A 25,684-nucleotide genomic window follows, 5' to 3' on the forward strand; every position below is an offset into this window, starting at 1 on the left:
AAGAGTTTGATTATTCAAGTTACTGTATCCTTCCTGTCAGCTCGAGCCAGTCCGAGCCATTCTCCTCTGACCTCTCTTATCAACAAGGCATTTCAGCCCGCTGAGCTACTGCTCACAGGATTTATTTTTGTTTTTCATGCCATTCTGTTTCAACTCGAAAGACTGGTGCTTATGTGAAAATCCCAGGAGATCAGCATTAATATATATATATATATATATATATATATATATATATATATATATATATATATATATATATATATATATATATATATATATATATATATATATATATATATATATATATATATATATATATATATATATATATATATATATATATGTATATGTATATAAATATATATACTCAAACCAGCCCATCTGGCACCAACAACCACACCATGGTCAAAGTCACTGAGATCACATTATCATTTCTGATGTTTGATGACAAACCAGAAAATCGGTAGTTGGTTGGGTATCTACAGACAAAAAAAAATTCTGACTACTGGATCGACGTGTTCAGTGAACTGCAGTCAGCTGGTGAATTCTCAGCTGATATGCTATTCACAAGGGCCTCTTACAATGATGCTTTCCCTCATTAATTCATGTGACATACCTTACAGCCTGCAGTTCTACATTTAGCTTGCTAGAGTACTCTACTAGTCAGAAGGATTCAATTTGATTCAGGATACTGGCTTCATGATGAATGGAAATATAATAATAATTCCTTAGATTTATATAGCGCTTTTCTAGACACTCAAAGTGCTTTACATTGTATGGGGGGGATCTCCTCAACCACCACCAGTGTGTAGCATCCACCTAGATGATGCCACAGCCATAGTGTGCCAGAACACCCACCACACACCAACTATTGGTGGAGAGGAGAGTCAATTCAGGGATGGAGATTATTAGGGGGCCATGATAGGCAAGGGCCAATGGGGAATTTCACCAGGACACCTGGGGTTATACCCCTACTCTTTTACGGAAGTGTGCTGGGATTTTTAATAACCACAGAGAGTCAGGACCTCAGTGTAACGACTCATCTGAAAGACAGTGCTGTTTTTACAGTATTGGGACCCACACGGACCACCTCCTTCTGGCCTATCACTTCCAGCAGCAACCTTAGTTTTACCCAGAAGGTCTCTGGGTTTTATCCAGGTACTGGCCAGGCTCAACCCTGCTTAGCTTCAGTAGGAAACCAGGCGAGAGCTGCAGGAGGAAACCCCCAAAGCACAGGGAGAACACGCATGCTCTGTGCACACAGGGGAGAGGTGGGATTCGGACCCCCAAACCCGGAGGTGCGAGGCAAACGTGCTAACTACTAAGCCATCAACCTTTTTTTTCCATGACGAAGACGAGATGATGACAAGACTTCATTAAACACTATGACTATATTAACATAAACTGAGACTAAAATGTAGTTTAAACAATAAAAACTTTAATAAAATCCCTCTTTATTTTTGTCAACAAAAAAAGAGGCGACAAAATATTATACACATTAGAAAATATTATACACATTAGAGTGGCTGGCCGCCTTATGTCCCAGGGCTCCCTCATGTGTGAGACTCTCTCTTTCAGTTATGCTGTCATAGCCAGTCTTGCCCGAGTCCCTGCTTTCACTCACGCAAAGTACATTGTCCTTAACCATTACAGGGTAATAAGCATACCTAATAATCTCTCCCTCTCTCTTTCTGTCGAGCTACACATGATACTCCTGAGATACCAGTGATCCTGACCCCTTCTGCTCTCCAGACCTGCCTGATCCATCCTGATGTCCTACTTCTGGTTGGAGATCTCATCAGTCGGAAGTCACATGCTGCTGCTGATGACGACCCCACATGGTGTAGCCTGGAGGTCACTGGGATTACTGAGGACGGTACCACTTAAAAACCATAAAGATGCTTCGGACCTCAGTTAATATGAACAGTTATGCTATGATGACAAGACTTCATTAAACACTATGACTATATTAACATAAACTGAGACTAAAATGTAGTTTAAACAATAAAAACTTTAATAAAATCCCTCTTTATTTTTGTCAACAAAAAAAGAGGCGACAAAATATTATACACTGTTTTTTTTTTCTATATTACAATATAAATACCCCGTTCATTGGATGGCATGAGCGGCAGTTTCCTTTCTTTTCTTGTGCTGCACGCCACCGCGTCAGGACTAAGCAAGCACAGTTTTGAGTACCTATCAATCTAACGTTTGTTTTGGTTAGACTAGATGGTTAGGTTACGGCTAAAATGTCTACAGTTTTCGTTGACTAAAACTAGACTGAAATCTTTGACTAAGATAAGACTAACATGCCCATAAATCCTATAATAAAAATAATAAATCCTAATGATAGCTCAGTGGTTAAAATGTTGGACTGCCAGGTGGCTGTGGAAGGCTGTGAGTTAAAATCCCAGCACTGCTTAGAGCAAGGCCTTTAACCCACAATTGCACAGATGTATAAAATGAGAGAAATGTAAGTAGTGTTCTTATAGGCTAAAATGCTGCGGCTGTTAAAGATCTTTCACGTGCCTCTTTCGACAGTGTCAAGCTGACAGCTAAACAGAATTTTGGAGGTAGAGTCTTTATTAGGGACATTGTGAACAGTGCTCTCCTTGTGGTGCTACGGTCCCATTTCTCACCACAGTCTCTAACTTCCATTTACTTTATGATGAATTCCAGGAGGTCTTCAGGGTCAGCCAGCTTACAGTGCTCCAGTCTTGTCGGCTTCCTGTCAGTGGGGTATTGCTTCTTTATTGCATCTCACAACACATTCCTGTGAATATTAAAAGTTTCTCATTGTGGTGATTGGTATTAATAACTGCTGACAATACACTGCTGACAATACACTGCTGACAATGTGATGTGTTCTGTGTAAACATTTTTAGTCATGTCTTTTCCAGCTGTGTGCATCGGCATAGCTTTGATGTCTCCTAGGGCGAGGCACTGCCCTGCTGTTTGTGCCTCAAACTTAATTATCAAGCATTGTCTATTGGTAGGTCACTTGCCATTCCTTTCACATCAGCAAAGCCCCATTGCACTGGGTTTCATCTTTTTATTTCTTTCCAGGTTTGGGGAGTGTTTTCTGCAGTAGCACGTAGACTGTGTTGCTTGATCTTAGTGCAGCTTTTCATACCATTGATACTATTGATAGATTAGAAAATGTTGTTGGCATTAAGGGAACAGTCCTCTCCTGGCTCAGGTCTTATTTAACTGATCGTTATCAGTTTGTAGATGTAAATGGTGACTTCTCCACGCATACTGAGGTAAAGTTTGGAGTTCCACAAGGTTCTGTTTTATGCCCACTGCTTTTTACTTTATATATGCTACCCCTAGGTCAAATTATTCGTAAACATGGAATTAGCTTCCACTGTTATGCTGATGATACACAGCTGTATGTTTCAGCGGGTTAGGGTTAGAGGACAGACAGCATCTTAGTAAAGTTGAGGAATGTGTAAAGGACATTAGACGTTGGATGCTAACTCACTTCCTTTTACTTAATTCTGATAAGACAGAAGAACTTGTACTAGGCCCACGTGTAGCTAGAAGTAATCTTTCTGATCTCACAGTAACTCTGGATGGACTTTCTGTTTCATCATGTACAGCAGTTAAAGACCTTGCAGTGATTATTGACTCCAGTCTATCATCTGATGCTCATGTAGATAATATTACTAGGATAGCCTTCTTTCATCTCAGAAATATGTATAAGATAAGAAATATATTGTCACTACATGATGCGGAAATATTAGTTCATGCTTTCGTCACCTCTAGATTAGATTACTGTAATGCCGTACTGTCTGGATGTTCCAGTAGGAATATAAATAAGCTCCAGTTAGTCCAGAATGCAGCTGCTAGAGTCCTAGAACTAGAAAAAGAAGACACGACCACATCACACCGATATTATCCACACTGCATTGGCTCCCAGTGAAATCTCGCATTGATTATAAAATACTATTATTAACTTATAAAGCACTAAACGGTCTTGCACCACAGTACCTGAGTGAACTTTTGGTTTTCTATGATACACCACGCCTACTTAGATCAAAAGATGCAGGGTATTTGTTGGTACCTGGAATAGTGAAAGCTACAGCAGGGGGAAGAGCTTTCTCTTATAGAGCCCCACAGTTATGGAACTGTCTTCCAATTAGTGTTCGGGAATCAGACACAGTCTCAGTGTTTAAGTCCAGGTTGAAAGCATATTTGTTTACTCAAGCTTTTTTTGAAAAGTTTTTTTCTCAGGTAAAGGAGCAGATATAGAGGCTCACAGCTATAGAGTGTTGTGGTGAACTGGGATGTTTGGATGCCCCCCCCCCTTCCCCCACAGACACACTTTCATGCGTTCACCCAGGTTTGTTGATGGTGGAGTGGCTGGCCGCCTTATGTCCCAGGGCTCCCTCATGTGTGAGACTCTCTCTTTCAGTTATGCTGTCATAGCCAGTCTTGCCCGAGTCCCTGCTTTCACTCACGCAAAGTACATTGTCCTTAACCATTACAGGGTAATAAGCATACCTAATAATCTCTCCCTCTCTCTTTCTGTCGAGCTACACATGATACTCCTGAGATACCAGTGATCCTGACCCCTTCTGCTCTCCAGACCTGCCTGATCCATCCTGATGTCCTACTTCTGGTTGGAGATCTCATCAGTCGGAAGTCACATGCTGCTGCTGATGACGACCCCACATGGTGTAGCCTGGAGGTCACTGGGATTACTGAGGACGGTACCACTTAAAAACCATAAAGATGCTTCGGACCTCAGTTAATATGAACAGTTATGCTATGATGGCTAGGACTGCAACTACCACAAACAGTTCTGCATTGAAGTCTCCATCAGTGAACCGTGGAGAAGTTCAACAAAATAGACTTCATGTAAAAACTGTAATGAATATTTCCTGGTTACATGTTACATGTAGTATTAGCACATTTATAGAAGGGGTGTATTTATTTATAATCGCACTGTCCGGTGTCATCCAGATGAGGACGGGTTCCCTTCTGAGTCCGGTTCCTCTCGAGGTTTCTTCCTCATATCGTCTCAGGGAGTTTTTCCTCACCACCGTCGCCTCTGGCTGCTCATTAGAGATAAATTCATACATTTAACATCTCTATCCTGAGTGTATATATTTCTGTAACGCTGCTCTGGGGCAATGTCCACTGTTAAAAGTGCTGTACACAAAAAGCTGAATTGAACTGAACTTTGTTCAATAGCCGTACGAGTGCTTTCCAGTATCTCATGTGATAGTGTGTGGTCTGGGTTTCTCTGTGACACTGAGTCTGCTAGGGGTCTTGCATCTTTCAGCATTTCTCAGGCCACTCTTTTCTCTTCTTTCCTCAGCCGCTTTAGAAGTTGTTTTCTCTCTTTCTCTTATTTTGTCTTCAAACTTTAATTTCCTTCTCAGGTTTACGTGAAGGTCTTCATTCTCTTCATCATCGTTTGTTTCTTCGCTGTCTGTATAATCTATAGAGGCACCCTCTTCCTCGCCGGCCATGTCTCTGCCACCATCATGTGGTTGCTCTTGGATACAGCATGTTCCCACAGTAGTGTCTCTGCAGCTGGCATCCTGCTCCTCCTGCTGGCAAGGAGAGGTTGAGGGTGGAGCTTGATCTCCTTTTGATCTCACCTGGAACTGGATTTCCTCCTTCACCTCTGGGTGTATAGCCTCAGACAGTTCTTACCATGCCTTTATCATAATCATATCTCCATCCAGTTCTCGTCCTTCTTGTTCTTATATAAATTATATATACAGTGAGGGAAAAAAGTATTTGATCCCCTGCTGATTTGTACGTTTGCCCACTGACAAAGAAATGATCAGTCTATAATTTTAATGGTAGATTTATTTGAACAGTGAGAGACAGAACAACAACAAGAAAATCCAGAAAAACGCATGTCAAAAATGTTATAAATTGACTTGCATTTTAATGAGGGAAAAAAATATTTGACCCCCTCTCAATCAGAAAGATTTCTGGCTCCCAGGTGTCTTTTATACAGGTAACGAGCTGAGATTAGGAGCACACTCTTAAAGGGAGTGCTCCTAATCTCAGTTTGTTACCTGTATAAAAGACACCTGTCCACAGAAGCAATCAATCAATCAGATTCCAAACTCTCCACCATGGCCAAGACCAAAGAGCTCTCCAAGGATGTCAGGGACAAGACTGTAGACCTACACAAGTCTGGAATGGGCTACAAGACCATTGCCAAGCAGCTTGGTGAGAAGGTGACAACAGTTGATGCGATTATTCGCAAATGGAAGAAACACAAAAGAACTGTCAGTCTCCCTCGGCTTGGGGCTCCATGCAAGATCTCACCTCGTGGAGTTGCAGTGATCATGAGAACAGTGAGGATCTTGTCAATGATCTCAAGGCAGCTGGGACCATAGTCACCAAGAAAACAATTGATAACACACTACGCCGTGAAGGACTGAAATCCTGCAGCGCCAGCAAAGGTCCCCCTGCTCAAGAAAGCACATATACATGCCCGTCTGAAGTTTGCCAATGAACATCTGAATGATTCAGAGGACAACTGGGTGAAAGTGTTGAGGTCAGATGAGACCAAAATGGAGCTCTTTGGCATCAACTCAACTCGCCATGTTTGGAGGAGGAGGAATGCTGCCTATGACCCCAAGAACACCATCCCCACCGTCAAACATGGAGGTGGAAACATTATGCTTTGGGGGTGTTTTTCTGCTAAGGGGACAGGACAACTTCACCGCATCAAAGGGACGATGGATGGGGCCATGTACCGTCAAATCTTGGGTGAGAACCTCCTTCCCTCAGCCAGGGCATTGAAAATGGGTCGTGGATGGGTGTTCCAGCATGACAATGACCCAAAACACACGGCCAAGGCAACAAAGGAGTGGCTCAAGAAGAAGCACATTAAGGTCCTGGAGTGACCTAGCCAGTCTCCAGACCTAAATCCCATAGAAAATCTGTGGAGGGAGCTGAAGGTTCGAGTTGCCAAACGTCAGCCTCGAAACCTTAATGACTTGGAGAAGATCTGCAAAGAGGAGTGGGACAAAATCCCTCCTGAGATGTGTGCAAACCTGGTGGCCAACTACAAGAAACGTCTGACCTCTGTGATTGCCAGCAAGGGTTTTTCCACCAAGTACTAAGTCATGTTCTGCAGAGGGGTCAAATACTTATTTCCCTCATTAAAATGCAAATCAATTTATAACATTTTTGACATGCGTTTTTCTGGATTTTTTTGTTGTTATTCTGTCTCTCACTGTTCAAATAAATCTACCATTAAAATTATAGACTGATCATTTCTTTGTCAGTGGGCAAACGTACAAAATCAGCAGGGGATCAAATACTTTTTTCCCTCACTGTAAATATATAAATTCATTTTTTCCACAGAATGTCATTGTTCTGCTGCCTCTCTCCTTTCTTTAGCTTTATTCTTCCAGAATTGTAAAGCTCTTAGCTTCTTCTCAGCCTTTCCTGGTTTGAGGTGTTTTTGTTTTATAAACGTTTCCACTTCTGCAACGCATAAGGGGTCAAACGTGCCATTTTTTGGCCTCTTGAAAACGCCTTTAATCTTGGCTGTCCATTTTTTACTCTGCTTAGTGATATATTTCTCTTCTGAGGGATGGCTATCACAGATTTCATCCTATGGGGTCTAATTTGTTCCCTAAGCCTAACCACGCCCTGTCTATTTATCTTTAGTCTTGGCAAATTAGTTTACAGAAAACATCTACTATGGTTTCTCCTATTTTTCTCCTACAGCCTGACCAGAGGGTAATCCATTTTTCCAACTAGCAAGTCTTTTGGTGACCTTGTTCTCACCTATATGTGGGAAGGGGATAGAGGTCTGATATTGTAAGCTGGAATGTCTGTGATGTGATGGTCACTGACTCCATCCCCTATGTTTCCACATTCTATATTGGATGCTGTTATTCAGGTATAAATGGGTTATCTGACCTTAGCTCCAACCTCACTCTGCAATAAAATGCCTAGGATGTCAGTTAGGTTCCCTGAAGTCCACACATCTCTCTATGTCCGTAATACTAAGTTCTGTTGTTCTAAGTCTAAGTCAGCTATCAATTATCTCAGATTTTGTCACTGAGTAAGTCTCCACAATTTACTATTTATGTCCTCTGATATCTGATATTCCTCCACTCCATCCTTAAAACAATCTAACAAGACTAATCACACATTAAAGCTGCAAGCAGTGATGAACGAGCCCTCGAACCCTGGTGCACACTGGGGATGCTCTGCCAGGGGAATGCCATTCCGTTTTTTTTTTTTTAGAGTTTCTTTATTTGTTTTTGACATATTTTCCTGTTGTCAGTAGGTGGCGCTATGACTATAACTGAATATTGGCACTTACGTCTTCAGAAGTGTGGGGCAGATATCGGACATTGTATGTATTGTATGTCGTGTTTCATGACAAAACATCTGTAACACTTTACAATAAGTTTTTATTTGTTAACATTTGTTAATTACATTAGATAACATAAACTAACAATGTGCAATACTTCTACAGCATTAAACATTTTAATTCATGTTAACTGCAACATTATCTAATAATGTTTTTTAAATCAAAAGTTATATCTGTTAACATTAGTTAATGTAGTATGAATGAACATGAACAAACAGTGATAAATCGTATTTTCATTAAGTAACATTAACAAAGATAAATAAATGCTGTAAGGATTATTTTGCTCGAGTCAGCTAATGCATTAACGAATTCATATTTACAATAACATCAGTAAGCATGTTTGTTGATGTGATATTTGGAAAGGTGTGGTCAGAATTTCTGCATTAGAATGGTTTTACTTGGAATTTTTTATGCATTCTCCAGTGAAAAGTTTCAATGTTAATGTATTTTCCATTTTTTTTAAGTATCAGGTGTGAAAGTAGAGTCACTCAGGTAAGCCAGGAGGGAGAGAGAGTATTCACCAAACTGAGTGCTAGTTGTTGATATGCAGCAGCCATTAGAACCGACTGTTAATGTTTGCTTTCTTTATATATATATATATATATATATATATATATAAAATAAAACTTCACCATATGAATCATTTTTAAAGCGGTTCTTGTGGAGGGTTCGCCGTACAAGACCTTGTGTAATGATAACGTATCAGAACGAGCTGCTGTCAGAGTGTTGTGAATAAAATCAACCTTTTAAGCCTAAGTCAAAACTTCAGAGACAGAGTTTAGTAGATTTATTTACAAAAAGTAAATAAACTTTACTGAAAACCAACAAAGTGTGACTGTCTGCAGAGAGTCCGAATTGTACATACACAAGCATGTCTTTATATACCTCCCTGACGCAGTAAAATTACCCCTAGGTGTGGCATTCATCTTTTCTTTCTAGACCAGACCAATCACCATTGCCTTAACTAATTATTCACATCCATATGATACCTTATATTTGTGGCGCGTGCGTAGTCAGTTGTAAAGTTTTACCAGACCTGGGTTTTATTACTATGTCACGTATTTCATCCTATAGTCTCATCTTGGTGCTTTTCCCTTGACTCTTATCTCTTCTTTTGTCACTGATTTACAAGCTTAGGAGGCTTTGTTTAGAAACCCAGTTCTGGAATGTGTCGAATTGATTTTTTATTCCCACAAAGTGAAGCTGCTTTAAACAACACAAAGCACTTAATGTACACACTAATGTAGAAAGTGTTGTATAGTTTTAGATTATGCTTGCCGTGCAGAGAGGTACAGACTGACACAGAATTCCTCCAACTCAACCCACACTTAGAACACAACCCGATCAAACACTGTTCTATGGATTTAGATTATGCTTTCCAACCCATACAGATTATTCGATTATGCTTTAAGTAGTCATTCTAAATGTAGGTTACATATTGAGTACACTTCGTTAACATATCCAAAAGTGAGTTATACATATTGATTACACGTCACAGGTATTTTCTATATATTTTCTATAAGAGCAGTCCAGAATTCACGGTGGTATAAACTGCACTATTCAGTCGGGTCACTCTGTTCCAATCTGTGTCGCGTTCATATAATGTCACATGATCAAAATGCTGACCAATGAGAACAGCTTCAGCTAAAGACAATTTCTCAGTTTCAGACTCACACCTGCATCCTGGTGAAGTTCCTTTCTCCACGACGGGCCTCCGCAGACTCCTCCTTCGCAGGCAGCCTGGCCAATGAGGGCAGCCCGTGGGTGGAATCAGTCAGACGGCAGATAATGCAGAGCTCAAAGCTGATGTGGCTCTGTCTGAGTCCGCCCACTCTGAGGATGAGTGATTGGCTCCGCCAATCAGAGAGGGCGGGGTTATGGAGATTCACTGAGTGGAGCTTCCCATCAGAGCTATGTGTACAAGATATGTACAAGATATGTGATGTGAACTATGTTTAAAAAAAATCGTTCTAAAAGGAAGCATACGGCCGGAATTTAGGTTTTATAAATTCATGCTAAACTTACGTGGGATTATACAGTAGTGTTAAAAACGAAGAACGAATAACCCTTCACTTAGAGAATATACTTACTTCTCTTGGCTCACTAATCCTTTTCTCGTATTGACCTTCTTCTCATCAGTAAAAGATTACAATTCACCCAATCATAATCAGTGATCGTGCTCCCATCTCTCTCGCACTAAACACTCACCCTTATTTTAAGCTCCTCAACAGATGGCGTTTCAATACCTCATTACATCATGACCTAGACTCTGACAGTTTCATTAAGAAAGAGTGGGCATTCTTTCTAGAGATGAACGACTCTCCAGAAGTTTCACTTTCAGTATTATGGGAAACAGGAAAAGCGGGAAATACAGGAAAGATAATCTTATACTCATTATACAGAAACAACAACGAGAAAATAACTTGGAACAAAGAACTGAACACCACACAGATATCAGCGAAGAAACACTGTAAAGCGAACTGAATCATCTCAACATAGAACCTGACAGCATCATACACCAAAAAACACAGTTCATTATCCAACAACGTAAACACCATCAATATCAATATAGCAACAAAACAAGTAAATACCTAGCAAATCAATTAAGGCAGTTATTTCATCCATAAGCAATCATTCAGGCCAAACAGTTCAGAATCCCCAAGAAACTAATAATGTATTCCAAACCTTTCCTCAAGAATTATACTCCATCGATCACAACACAAATCAAACAGAAATAGAATGTAAAATTACCAACAATACCAACAGAACAGGCAATTGCATTAGATACACCCCTCATCCCACAGAACTCTATAAAGCACTAGATAAAATACCTAATAAAAAATCACCTGACCTGATGGACTACCAGCCGAATTTTCTAAACACTTTCGGCAAATGTTATCCCCATTATTTCAGAGAGTATTCATAGAAATAAAACTACATCCACAATATCGACACATATGAATATAGCTGCTGTGAGACTCTTACTAGAACCAAACAAAGACCCAATTCTTCCTTCTAGTTACTGCCCTCTGTCGTTGATGAACACAGATTTAAAAACTATTACCAAAGCTTTAGCTACTAGAATAGAAACAGTTATCCTCATGTTAATCCACCATGATCAAACAGGTTTTTATTAAAAACAGGAATGCTTCAGATAATACCCGTAGATTATTCAACCTAATTAGTCTTGCCCAACAACAACAACAAAAACAACAGAACTATAACTGTATCATTAGATGCTGAATAATAATAAACTGGACGTTTCTATTCAGCACTCTACATAGATTTGGCTTAGGAGAGTCATTCATCTGCTGGATAAAAGTATTACATGCATCATCCAGGGCCACAATAACCACAAATGGGGGTCACATCACAAAATTTCACACCAGACAAGAATGCCCACTCTCTCCTTCTTTATTTTCAATTTTTATAGAACCACTCACTGCAAAATTCCACAAAACAATCAAATCAAAGGAATACAAGAAAGCAACACACAATATAAAATGTGTCTTTATGCAGACGACTTATTACTATGTTTACATGACCCCTACATTTCACTACAGGAAACCTTCAAAAGGATTCATATTGTCTCCAGAATTTCAGATTACACAATAAACCGGAATAAATCGACCATAGTAGCACTTTCTGAAGATGCCTGGGACTCATTACATATTTAGATATCAACATTTCCTCCAGGCCGTCAGAGTTGTTTAACCTTAATTATACCTCTCTTTAAAAAATATAGAAGATGATTTCAAACGCTGGACTAGTCTTCTACTCTTACTCATTGGTCACATTGCTACAGTTAAAATAAAGACTTTACCACAAATTACCAATCTGTTCTCAATGCTTCCAACAACACCCAGAGATAAATGGTTTAAATCACTGGACTCATTAACCTCTCATCTCTATTGGAAAAACAAGACACCTAAAATATCTCTGGCAGAATGGCAAAAGACAAAATCACAAGGTGGCCTAGATGCGGCAAACTTTCAACATTACTTTTTAGCAAACCAGCTCCAATATTTAGTGTAAAGGATTAAGAAAAACAGTAATAATTCCTGATGGATAAAAACAAAAGAAAATCAGCGCAAAAATTCCTCAGTTGCAGACCTTTCAAAATAAACACAATAGCTTCAACTCTGACAGCCTGGTGGAACGTAAACAGAATGAATAAATCACCACTAACTCCGTGTAGATACACCCCAATCTGACACAACCCCGATTTTCAACTGTACAGTAATCCTGCCCACTCTCCATCAGGGCAGCACAAAGGAATCACTCACCTCCATCATTTATTCCAAAATAACCACTTCATATCATTTAATACACTACTCCAGAAATACAGGTTAGGGAGGGGACAGTTTCTCCAGTATCAACAAATAAAGTCCATAATTAAATCAAAGATTAATATAACCAATAACACATTACACCCGTATCACTTAATGAAAATCAATGACTTCAAAAAATGAATATCCTAACTCTATAAACTAATATCAAATACTGATGTAACCATAGCACTACCAATAATCAAATGGGGAAATGATTTGTCTGTCTCCTCCAACCCTGAACTCTGGAAAGAAATCTGTAACAATACTGTCTCTATGACTAGTATTACAAATCTACAACTCATACAGCACAAGATTATTCATATGACCCACATCGCCAGTTTAAAATGCCTTTAAGCGACACAGACACCTGTTCACAATGCACTTTGGGTAGCAATGATGATTACTTCCATGCCACATGGATTTGTCAGCCAGTTTATTCCTATTGGATAGCAGTGACTGATAAACATTCCACTGTCATGGGCTATGACTATCACCTCCATCACCATCACTTTGTTTACTCTGTAACATCATAGAAGTCGATACAACCAAATCTAAAAATCCACTCCTCATCTCTCTAACTATCGCCAAGAAAATAATTCTGTTCAACTGGAAATCAAAAAAATCTATACATATCAATCATTGGATCAATCTTCTTACAGAATACATCACATTAGAAAAAATAACATTGACCCACAGGAAAAACATATTTACATTTAATGACATCTGGAAGCCATTTTTAATTCATTTGAATCTAAATCAAACACCTGGAACCGGACTCACTCACTCTCGCAATCGTATCTCTACAAACCTATAAGAAAGAATGGGAAAGGATAAAAATGTATGTATGTATGCATATACTTGTCGATATTATATATTGTTCACATTATTATTATTATTATTATTTATAGCTCTATTGTCATGATTATCATCTCTATTATTACCATTATTATTGTTAATACTATTAACACTTCATTACCATCAGTATTATGATCACTATTGGTAAAGTATTGGTGTTGGCTTTGAGTGTCTAGAAAAGCACTATATAAATGTAATTGTAACTAATTAACAATGATGTTAGTAGCAATAGCATAGCATCACTGTCATTATTTTTGACATAATTATGGAAAATACATTTATATACAGTTTATTTAATGTGTTTTCTGATTATTTAATGTGTTACTATGACTGTATTATCATATCATAATTATATTTATTACCTATTAATATATAATAATTGATCATGGATTGCACCACTGGGGTGTTTGTGATTGGGCCAGAGGACCCTTTTCTTTGATGGACAAGGTGGGACAGTGACTGCACTCATTCTGTAGTGGACTGACTCTCCACTGGGAGAGGTTTTGATGGAGACTGTGTGGTGGGTCAGTTTTCTTAATTCAGACAGCAAGACACTGACTACACAGACTCCCTGGTGGGCTGGCTCCCCTCGCTGGGTTTGGGAGAGGTTTTGAAGGGGATTGTGCAGTGGGTTGGCCCTCCTCGTTGGGGTTTGGGAGAGGTTTTGAAGGGGATTGTGCAGTGGGTTGGCCCTCCTCGTTGGGGTTTGGGAGAGGTTTTGAAGGGGATTGTGCAGTGGGTTGGCCCTCCTCGTTGGGGTTTGGGAGAGGTTTTGAAGGGGATTGTGCAGTGGGTTGGCCCTCCTCGTTGGGGTTTAGGTGACGTATGCATGCTGGTCTCAGTCATCGAAGTGCATCAGGGTGCTGTGTCTGGGCTGGGGGTGCTGTACTGTCCTACTCTGATACCCCCGAATGGTGGCCCGTCCCCGTATCTCCTCAGTATATCTCCTCCCTTAATTTTATTTCATACTTTATTATATATAAATTTTTCTTTTCTCTCCCATCTCTTCTCTTTGTTCCACAGCTTGCCTTTTGGTTTACTGTTTTGTTTGTCCTGTATTTATGATGTTATATAGCATAACATATATAAATAATAATTGAGATACAGTAGGGGAAATAAGTATTGGACGCATCAACATTTATTTCAGTAAATATATTTCTAGTGAGGCTATTAAATTTTCACCAGCCATCAGTATTAACTCAACAACATTAAAGTCCATAAATGAAGTTACGTGTAATAAAGTGGAATGACACGGGGGAAAAAAGTATTGAACACACTAACTGAAATGTATTTAACACTTAGTGGAGAAGTCTTTGATTGTAATGACGCTTCAAGACACTTCCTGTATGAGGAAATTAATGGGCCGCAGTATTCAGGTGTGATTTTGTTCCGTTCTTCTAAACAAATTGCCTTTAAATTTTGTTCAGTTGGATTCGAGTCAGGTGATTGACTGGGCCATTCTAGCACCTTGATTTATTTCTCTGAACCAATTGAGAGTTTGCTTTGCTGTATGTTTTGGATAGTTGTCCTGCTGGAAGTCCACCCACGTCTCATCATCATCCTGGTGGATGGCAGCAGATTCTTCTCAAGAATCTCCCGGTAAAGGGCTCCATTCATCGTTCCTTCAATTATATGAAGTCTGCCAGTACCATGTGATGAAAAACAGCCCCACACCATGATGCTTCACCTCCAAACTTCACTGCTGGTGTAGTGTTTTTAGGAAGATGTGCAGTGCCATTTCTTCTCCAAACATGGTGTGTAGTATGAGAACCAAAAAGTTCCATTTTGCTCTCATCTGACCAGACTACACTCTCCCAGTATTTCACAGGCTTGTCCAGATGAGTTGTAGTAAACTTTAAATGAGCTTCGACATGTCTTTTCTGTAGTAATGGAGTCTTGTGAGGTGAGCGTGAGCAGTGGAGTGCATTGCCTATTGTTTTCACTGTGACGATGGTACCTGCTGCCTCCAAGAGTTTCTGGAGCTCTTTCTGAGTGGTCCTTGGCTCTTGGGGTACTCTTCTGACTATTCTTCTGACTCCCTGGTCAGAGATCTTGTGAGGAGCTCCTGTGCGTGGTCAGTTGATGAAGGAGTGATGTTACTTCCACTTGTGAATAATGACCCTGATGGTGTTTACTGGAGGATTCAGAAGTTTTGAAATACGTCTGTATCTGCCTCCATCAATATGTTTCACAACAATAAGGTTGTGAAGGTCTTGGGAGAGCTCTTTGCTTTTACCCATCATGAGATGTTTCTTGTGGGACACCTTGGTAACGAAAAGCCTTTTTATAGACCATCAATGTACTAACCCAGCTGATATTAATTTCCACAGATAGGGGGTATAATTACTTATGGGTTTCAGCTGGTTATTTGCCTTAACTTGGAGAACTGCTTTTTCATAGCCTCAGCAATCATTTTTCCCCGTGTCATTCCTCTTTATTACACATAACTTTATTTATGGACTTTAATGTTGTGAATTCTTTATATTTGCAGATTTCTTGAGTTAACACTGATGTCTGGTGAAAATTTAATGTGAATAACCTCATTGGAAATATATTTACTGAAATATATGTTGATGCGTACAATACTTATTTCCCCTACTCTATTGTGAATTGTGAAATGATTGACCCGTATAGCTAGACTTTACTACCAGAATTCTGTGGCAATGGTGATTTATTGGATTTGTTAAAGAGTAAACCTCCTGCCCCTCCTCCTTGGAATCCTAATGATGTTGTGACACAGTCCTAATGCTGCCAGTCTTTGATCGGCAGGAGAGCAAGAGTTACTTCCTAAACTTGGTCACTTAGTGCATTTGAAAACGTTCGACTAATCTTCGGGAAATGTTAACTGTGGAATCTAAGACTGGACAACACAATGAGAGCTCATTACCCAGACAAATGGAATCGCCAGGCACGCCTGTCCCATACCTGTCCCACTCTATTGAAGATATACTGAAAAGACCTTCCTATTTGGTGGAGAGGGAAATGCAGACGATTGAAGAGAACATGTCAGAAAATACTTGGACACCCAATAGAAAGGAAGACCTCAAATCTAGCCAGTATACAGGTGATCTTCTCCTGAATCTCTACACTATATTTCCTCATAATTTTCCCCTCCTATAACTTGGTTAACTTTATTTTCTTCCTCCATGTCCTCAGTCCTTGCTAGATGGTAAAAACCAGAAACTATTTGGTTTTCTGTTTCAGTACTATCTATATATTACATTATACAGTATATATTTCATCCTCTCCCATACCGTACATCAAGTTCTCCTTAAGATTGTCCGCAGTTTGGGCATTCCAATAACAGAGGCATTTGGACCACAACAACACTATCACTACTATAGCACAATAACTGCCATTACTAGCATTTGCATTATACCTGCACTATACTTGATTTATCCTATGCTCACTGGTACATTTAATTCTGGGGATTAATTGTTACAGTCTTAAATGATAGATTTATAGACAGCCTGAACATCTGGATTACAAATTAGCTGACAGATTTCCGAATGTTGTTTATAACTGCCTTTTGTCTCGCACAGTTTATCGGCGGGGTCACAGAAGAGTACGGGCCACATTCACAGCTGCCCAACTTGAGGAACTGGAAAGAGTATTTCAAGACACTCACTACCCAGATGTTCATACCAGAGACTGGCTAGCCACACGCACCCATCTGTCAGAGGGGAGAGTCCAAGTAAGTCCAGAGTGCAGCAAGGCATTTCGAACTGGACCAGTAATTATATTTATATAGTAGCCTACTTACTAGACGAAAGAAAGAGCTAAGAAATTGTCTGTTTGCTAGTGCTAGTGAACTACTACATTACATATTTTGTGGGTTATCAAGAATATATTTGTGTTTGGCGTTGGATTTTTACTATATAATATTTGGTGCAATCACGTACTCGATGTCCAGATCTGGTTCCAGAATAGAAGAGCCAAGTGGAGACGGACTGAAGTGCAGGAAAGAAACAGCGTCCAGCTGGAGTGCACCACAAGCGAATACACATACCCTCTCAAGGCTTCCTGTTTCTTCACACTGGTAGGCACACTCCTTCACCTGTTTCTATCATTTCTGCTGACACGGTGTAAATATTTTTGCCTCCAAAAGACAATTATTATTTATTGACTCTTCCCCTGGAGAGAATAACAGCACTGAGCATTTCCCTGAAATGTCTAACAAGATTGTTACATTTGCAGAGGGATTTTGCACTTCTCCGTGTACAACAAGCTCCTTTATGTTACACTGGCACAGGTGCTTTGTCTTTTACAACAGGATTTAAATAGGCTACAAACCCAGACGCTCAAATGGCCATAGCAAAAAAACTAAAAACTGATTTTGTGTCCAATGGCCATTCGTGTGTTTACACCGTGGCATGTTTGCGCTCATTATCTTGTTATAAGATTCATAAATAGGCATTTCTTAAACATGTTTTGGGGTTTTAAACTATCCTGGTAGTTATGCAAAACTCATGAACTCATGAATTTGCCAAGAGCTGTTAGAGAACATGTAGTTTTACTGTGTAATGTTTTGAAGGCGCCAACATTTTGTGCTTTTGAGGGGGTAAAAACAATCCGATCTACATTTATCATCATGTTTGCTGTATATGAACTTTTGTGTGATTTCCTTCATTTTTTTCCACTCCACACCATACACCAGAAGCATCACCTGCCTGTGTCATTCTACCCTCCTGTTCCTCTGTCTGAGATCAGCACACAAGAACTGCACCCCTTCGTTGCGTCTCATCAGTTCCGTGGACTGCCATACCAACCGTGGTTCTCAAACTTTACACCTCATCATGCCAACACACACAGCAAGCAGATGCGTCTTCCATCTCATTTACTGCTTTATTAAAATGTTATGCAAAAAAGACTATATGGAGATTTGACACAGGAATGTTATGTACACAGCACTGTTTTTACAATATATGTGTGTGTGTGTGTGTGTGTGTGTGTGTGTGTGTGTGTGTTTTGATCTGTAAATGACTTGAGTAATCACATTAAACTTTTTACAAAGGCAAACTATATGGCATGGTAGTTGACAATTCTGTATCTCTAAGGACTGTTAGAATCCTATTATGTATAACGTAGTAGACTAACCCAGTAAACCTTTCAGGCAGTAAAAATGTTCAGGCAGAAATACACAGTTCAGGGAATTTTTCATTGTGTGTGTTGTATATAATATATCAGACAACAAATTAGATTATACTAATGCTTAACATGTCCTATTTTGGATTCTTTGACATATCTCCAACCATAGCAGATGAGATGTCTGTGTTTTTCTTCTTCTTCGTCTTCGGTATTCTTTAGTAGTAGTGGTGTTCCACATGGGTTTTCTTGTTGACGTTTCCAATTATCCCTGAATTGGTTTATTGCCCCTATAATAACGTGTAAGCTTATCTTAATATGCTTGGGTTCATGTCCTGATAGGGTGATAGATAAGGGCGTATGCCACATTCTCTCTACAACCAAACCATCTCATTTCAGAGAAGACAGTGAGGGATGACAAAGAATTAAACCACGGTGGTATTTTTAAAAAGTGGCGGGGGGGATGGACAACCACAAAAACTTCATGGAAATCAGTCAAGAAACAAGCATATTTTTCCCCATTGACAGGTAGGTTTTAGCCCTTGAATCAGAATCAGGTTAGGAATGACCATCAGGTTAGGTCAGATCCTTATTGAAAAAAAATTCTTGGATGATTTTTAGGTGGTAGTGAGAAAGTTATGAAAAACGTATAGTGGGTATTTACCAAATAGATTTATTACATGAAGCCTTACAAACTACATGAAGGATTTAGTTAGACTATTGCCTCTCCTCGATTCTCTAAGATTATTCACCCACTGCAGCTACATAAACTGACAGTACTGTTGTTTGTCAGCAACTAGTAGATTTTCTTATATCTATCTCTGATATCTTATATACTCAGCAAAAAAAGAAACGTCCTCTCACATTCGACTGGTCAATATTAAAAGGAACAGTCAGTATGTGGTGTCCTCCAGCTGCCTTAAGTACTACAGTGCATCTCATCCTCATGGACTGCACCAGATTGGTCAGTTCTTGCTCTGAGATGTTCCTCCACTCTTGCACCAAGGCGTTTGAAGTTTCTCGATCACATCTGGAGGGACACACGCTTACATGTAATTTCCCACTGCGAGGACGATCAGCTGTCCTTCCTGTCTCCCTGCAGCACCGGCTTAGATGTCTTACATTACAGACATTGCAGTTTATTGCTCTGGACACGTCTGCAGTCCTCATGCCTCCCTGCAGCAGGTCTATGGCATGTTCACACAGGAGAGCAGGAACCCTAGACATCTTTCTCCTGGTGTTTTTCAGAGTCAGTAGAAAGGTCTCTTTAGTGTCCTAACTTATTGTAACTGTGACCGTAATCACCTCCCACCTGTAAACTGTTCGTGTCTTAAAGACTGTTCCACAGCTGCATGTGCAATAATTGTTTATGGTTCACTGAACAAACATGAAAAACATCGTTTCAACCCTTTCCAATAAAGATCTGTAAAGATTATTTGGATTTTACAAAATGATCTTTAAAAAAGAACAGTTCTTTTTTGCTGAGTATATATAAATAAGGATATTTGTTACTTAGCTCATGCTTCACATACAAACAACAACTCATGTACTTTACAGCCTAACTCCCTGCCCACCTCAATACTTGACGGCCTTTCTGGATGGTCATTGGCTTGTGGGTGTGGATATGTCTCTGGAACTATAGCCAAAATTGTTTATTGGATCAGACCCACTGGTCCACTGCTGGGACCATTTTTCTACAGAGAACCTAAGAGAAGAGAGGAGGCTAGAGCCAAAAGATATTTAAATGAGAACATAGCTTAGAATGACATTAACATTGGACATAATGATATATCTCCTTATTTAGGATTGTTCATAATCTATACATAATAATAATGATTATAACAAACCACCAGACTCAGAAACTGAACTGGGGCCCTTGAGCTGGGGTCATGGTATGGCAAATTACAGTAAATAGCCTCTGACATCTGGAATGCAGTTCAAAGGAAGTACGAGTGGGGAGAATGTACACAACAGGATTTAGAAAAACCATCGATAGTTTGGTCCTGTTAATTCATGACTGCATGAGAACTCTGTGATGAAGACCATGGGGCAATATGGCCAAGACACAGGGAGTGAACAAAGTAGCTTCATCGATCTTATGAGTATCTAGTCTAATATTTCAGTTCTGGCACATTTCTTTAAGTGAAAATAAATGTAGATTCACATCTGTAATGTGTATTTAATTTACTATGTGACTGAATATGTAGTCAATACCTGCGCAATTATTACATCCACCTTGTAGATTTACCTGAACTGACCGTGTAAGACAGTGTGTCAAATTGGAACAGGCCAAAGGGTGTTTGTGTTTTTACAACTGTGGTCTTACCTTGACATTACTATCCTTCCAAAAGTTGAACTTTTCACCTCAGCCTTATCAACATTTATAGCTAACTGACACCGGAGTGAACTCTGTATTACTTTATGTTTATCAGTCCTTGGGGCGTTGAAATTCATAGAACACAGCGGTGGTACAGACTGTGGTTCAGAGCTTTGTTAAATGAATTGACACTTGATGTGTTGGGCATTTTCCAACTTCTAACATATTTCTTTAAACATTACTGACTTACAAGAAGATCATTATTAATTATAAGAACACGTTGCTTGCTATTATGTAAAAATTCAAAGTACTTCAGGAAAGTTGGTGACTAATACTACGGAATTTATGTGTCATCTAGCAATATTATCCACACCTCATGACACATAATGGAAGCAATGTCACAGAGTCAGGTACACAATTCAGAGAGATACCACAAGTAGGAATTTTCTGCAATACCTACAGTACTGAACAGCTTGGGAGAGTTTTTATTTCATATTAATTACTTTCCTATTAATTATTACACAGGTGATTCCATGAATGTGGTACCATTTGTGTCCCACTGATTTACAAATATTGATTAACAAATAACTGATTTACAAATCATTTACAAATATGCAGTGGTGCTTTAATGTTTGTGAACCCTTGAGAATTTTTTATATTTCTGCATAAATGTGACCTAAAACATCATCAGATCTTCACAGAAGTCCTAAAAGTAGATAAAGAGAACCCAATTAAACAAATGAGACAAAACTATTACACTCGGTCATTTATTTATTGAGGAAACTGATGCAATATTACATATCTCTGAGAGGCAAAAGTATGTGCACCTCTGCTTTCAGTATGTAGTGTGACTCCTTGTGCAGTAATAACTGCAGATAAACGTTTGGGGTAAGTGTTGATCATCTGCACATCGGCTCGGAGGAGTTTTATCCCGTTCCTCAGTACAGAACAGCTTCAGCTCTGGGATGTTGGTGTGTTTCCTCACATGAACTGCTCGCGTCAGGTTCTTCCACAACATTTCTACTGGATTAAGGTCAGGACTTTGACTCGGCCGTTCCAAAACATTAATTTATTCTTCTTTAAGCGTTCTTTGGTAGAACGACTCGTGTGTTTAGGATCGTTGTCTTGCTGCATGACCCACTTTCTCTTCAGATTCAGTTCATGGACAGATGTTCTGATGTTTTCATTTAGAGATTGTTGGTATAATTCACAATTCATTGTTCCATCAGTGATGACAAGTCATCCTGGACCAGATGCAGCAAAACAGTCCCAAACCATGACCGTGTTTTCCTTTCTCCAAACATAACACTTCTCATTTAAACCGAAAAGTTTTATTTTGGTCTCATCTATCCACAAAACTTTTTCCCATTAGCCTTCTGTCATGCACACCGTTGTTATTCAGTGTTCTCCTGATGGTGGACCCATGAACATTAACATTATCCAATGTAAGAGAGGCCTTTAGCTGCTTAGAAGTTATCCTGGGTTCCTTTGTGACCTCAGGGACTATTACACATCTCGCTCTTGGAGAGATCTTTGTTGGCCTCCACTCCTGGGGTGGGGAACAATGGTCTTCATCCTGTTCAACTTTTGAACAGGATGTGTGGTGTAAACTGTTATTATTTTGTCTTTTGGGAAACATGTACTGTAAATATCTTATTTAGCTTCTGATGGGTGGTAGTAAATGAATAATTAAGATATTTAAACAACATAACATTTTACACCGATCATCCTGTTTAAAAGTTTACACCCCCCTGGCTTGTAATGAATCCTGTTGCCTTCCTGAGCATCATTGAATGTTTGCACCTTATGTAATAGTCGTGTACGTGTTCTTCAGTCGTCCTCAGTGTGAACAGATGATCTTTGCGCTATCGCTGTTGGAAAGGCGTCAAATATGCAGAAGATGCTGGAAAAGTAAAGAATGTGCAGGACCTGGAGGATTTTTCTGAAGAACAGTGGGCAGTTTAACTGCTCAGGACACGCAAGAGACTCGTGAAGAACTCTCACAGAACATAAACACAGTCGATGATCATCCAGGTAACGACACAGTATTAATAATCAAGTGTGTGTAAACTTTTAAACTGGTTCATTTGTGTAAATTCAGCTATTATTGTGTCTTGTGGACTATATGTTAACATCTGTTATGTGAAATAGATTATTCAGGACAGTATTAAATAAATGTAAATTTATAAGCACAACTGTAAAGTAAAGATAAAACATATTTTAAACATACAGTATCTCACAAAAGTGAGTACACCCCTCACATTTCTGTAAATATTTGATAATATATTTTATTGTGACAACACTGAAGAAATGACACTTTGCTACAATGTAAAGTAGTGAGTGTACAGCTTGTGTAACAGTGTAAATTTGCTGTCCCCTCAAAATAACTCAACACACAGCCATTAATGTCTAAACCACTGGCAACAAAAGTGAGTACACCCCTAAGTGAAAATTGGGCCCAAAGAGTCAATATTCTGTGTGGCCACCATTATTTTCCAGGACTGCCTTAACCCTCTTGGGCATGGAGTTCACCAGAGCTTCACAGGTTCCACTGGAGTCCTCTTCCACTCCTCCATGACCACATCACGGAGTTGGTGGATGTTAGAGACCTTGTGCTCCTCCACCTTCCGTTTGAGGATGCCCCACAGATGCTCAATAGGGTTTAGGTCTGGAGACATGCTTGGCCAGTCCATCACCTTCACCCTCAGCTTCTTTAGCAAGGCAGTGGTCCTCTTGGAGGTGTGTTTGTGGTCGTTATCATGCTGGAATACTGCCCTGCGGCCCGGTCTCCGAAGGGCGGGGATCATGCTCTGCTTTAGTATGTCACAGTACATGTTGGCATTCATGGTTCCCTCAATGACCTGTAGCTCCTCAGTGGCAGCAGCACTCATGCAGCCCCAGACCATGACACTCCCACCACCATGCTTGACTGTAGGCAAGACACACTTGTCTTTGTACTCCTCACCTGGTTGCCCCACACACGCTTGACACCATCTGAACCAAATAAGTTTATCTCGGTCTCATCAGACCACGGGACATGGTTCCAGTAATCCATGTCCTTAGTCTGATTGTCTTCAGCAAACTGTTTGCGGGCTTTCTTGTGCATCATCTTTAGAAGAGGCTTCCTTCTGGGATGACAGCCATGCAGACCAATTTGATGCAGTGTGCGGCGTATGGTCTGAGCACTGACAGGCTGACCCCCCACCCCTTCAACCTCTGCAGCAATGCTGGCAGCACTCATACGTATATTTCCCAAAGACAACCTCTGGATATGACGCTGAGCACGTGCACTCAACTTCTTTGGTGGACGATGGCGAGTCCTGTTCTGAGTGGAACCTGTCCTGTTAAACCGCTGTATGGTCTTGGCCACCGTGCTGCAGCTCACTGTCAGGGTCTTGGCAATCTTCTGATAGCCTAGGCCATCTTTATGTAGAGCAACAATTCTTTTTTCAGATCCTCAGAGAGTTCTTTGCCATGAGGTGCCATGTTGAACTTCCAGTGACCAGTATGAGGGAGTGTGAGAGCGATGACACCAAATTTAACACACCTGCTCCCCATTCACACCTGAGACCTTGTAACACTAACAAGTCACATGACACCAGGGAGGGAAAATGGCTAATTGGGTCCAATGTGGACATTTTCACTTAGGGGTGTACTCACTTTTGTTGCCAGTGGTTTAGACATTAACGGCTGTGTGTTGAGTTATTTTGAGGGGACAGTAAATTTACACTGTTACACAAGCTGTACACTCACTACTTTACATTGTAGCAAAGTGACATTTCTTCAGTGTTGTCACATGAAAAGATATCATCAAATATTTACAGAAATGTGAGGGGTGTAGTCACTTTTGTGAGATACTGTAGGTAAAGTGTCCTACAAGTGTTTATACGTGCCGTGTGCATCCTTCAGATAAATAACTTAAACCATGAATAAAATGAACTTACTTACTTGTACCTGTACTGTATTTACTACACATCCTGTCCCGAAAAATTATTACCATCCTATTAACATCCTTTTCATCACTCAACCCAGTTACCTAAACACATCCACCCCATAAAATATATTTATAAAATATATACTGATTCCCCAAGCCCCATGTTCAGCAGGCAAGTCAAGCCAATGGCATAATCTGAATTTCCTGAAGATTTATAGAATCACTCACACAATGAAGTGTTTATTGGTCTATGGCATAGGCTCTTCTTGCATAATGTTTTTAATAGAACATTACCATCTCTTGCTCTTGTAGAATATAGTAGCAATAAACGACTCCCTTCATTAACCTCATTCACGTCCTGACCACTGTAGTTTTGTCTCATTTCCCGCATCTGTGACTCCAATCATCCAGCTCAGCTCAGGAGCAGATTTAAAAGCCTGCACACAGGAAGTAGGACTGCACGTGTTTGTTCGGAATCATTCATTCATCCGTGTGTTCACGAGCTCATTAGAGTTTTTAATGATGTGTGTGTATTTGTAACTGTTCTGGAGTTCTCCTCGACTCTGACCATCCACCCTGCTGAGAAAGACAGACGCAGACGCAGACGTGAGCATCACTCAGCTGATGAATAGGATGTAGCCTACTAGGACGCTCTGACGTCACTGAGAAACGGATGGGTGGTAAGTTCGGAGGCTACTTTGTAGACATGATGGCGTCCGAAGCCCCATGAATAAGCAGAAAAAGAAGAGAAAGAAATAATGCGGCGACACAGACAGCGCATCCGGAGGGAGATG

General features: G+C 39.9%; 1 protein-coding gene across 2 annotated transcripts; it reads left to right on the forward strand.

The window, feature by feature from the left end:
* The first annotated feature begins 16,240 nt into the window (after nucleotides 1-16,240).
* On the forward strand, nucleotides 16,241-18,660 carry LOC108279975 (aristaless-related homeobox protein). Of its 2 annotated transcripts, none has more exons than XM_017494675.3 (4): nucleotides 16,241-16,618; nucleotides 17,097-17,248; nucleotides 17,468-17,593; nucleotides 18,215-18,660. In XM_017494675.3, the coding sequence occupies exons 1-4, from the start codon at nucleotides 16,393-16,395 to the stop codon at nucleotides 18,404-18,406; spliced, it is 696 nt and encodes a 231-aa protein (XP_017350164.1). In that variant the 5' UTR covers nucleotides 16,241-16,392; the 3' UTR covers nucleotides 18,407-18,660. The 2 variants fall into 2 exon arrangements, with proteins under 2 accessions (XP_017350164.1, XP_017350163.1); XM_017494674.3 differs by having other exon boundaries at nucleotides 16,248-16,618; nucleotides 18,212-18,652.
* The last annotated feature ends 7,024 nt before the right edge of the window (nucleotides 18,661-25,684 follow it).

This window comes from Ictalurus punctatus, chromosome 19, assembly GCF_001660625.3.
Source record: "Ictalurus punctatus breed USDA103 chromosome 19, Coco_2.0, whole genome shotgun sequence".
Classification (NCBI taxonomy): Eukaryota; Metazoa; Chordata; class Actinopteri; order Siluriformes; family Ictaluridae; genus Ictalurus; species Ictalurus punctatus.

Bases quoted from the DNA above. Each gene is read 5' to 3' on its own strand.
- LOC108279975 (XM_017494674.3), top strand. From the start codon at position 16,393: ATGTTAACTGTGGAATCTAAGACTGGACAACACAATGAGAGCTCATTA. The intron at 16,619-17,096 runs GTGATCTTCTCC...TGTCTCGCACAG, and splicing joins CAAATCTAGCCAGTATACAG to TTTATCGGCGGGGTCACAGA. The intron at 17,594-18,211 runs GTAGGCACACTC...ACCATACACCAG, and splicing joins CTTCCTGTTTCTTCACACTG to AAGCATCACCTGCCTGTGTC.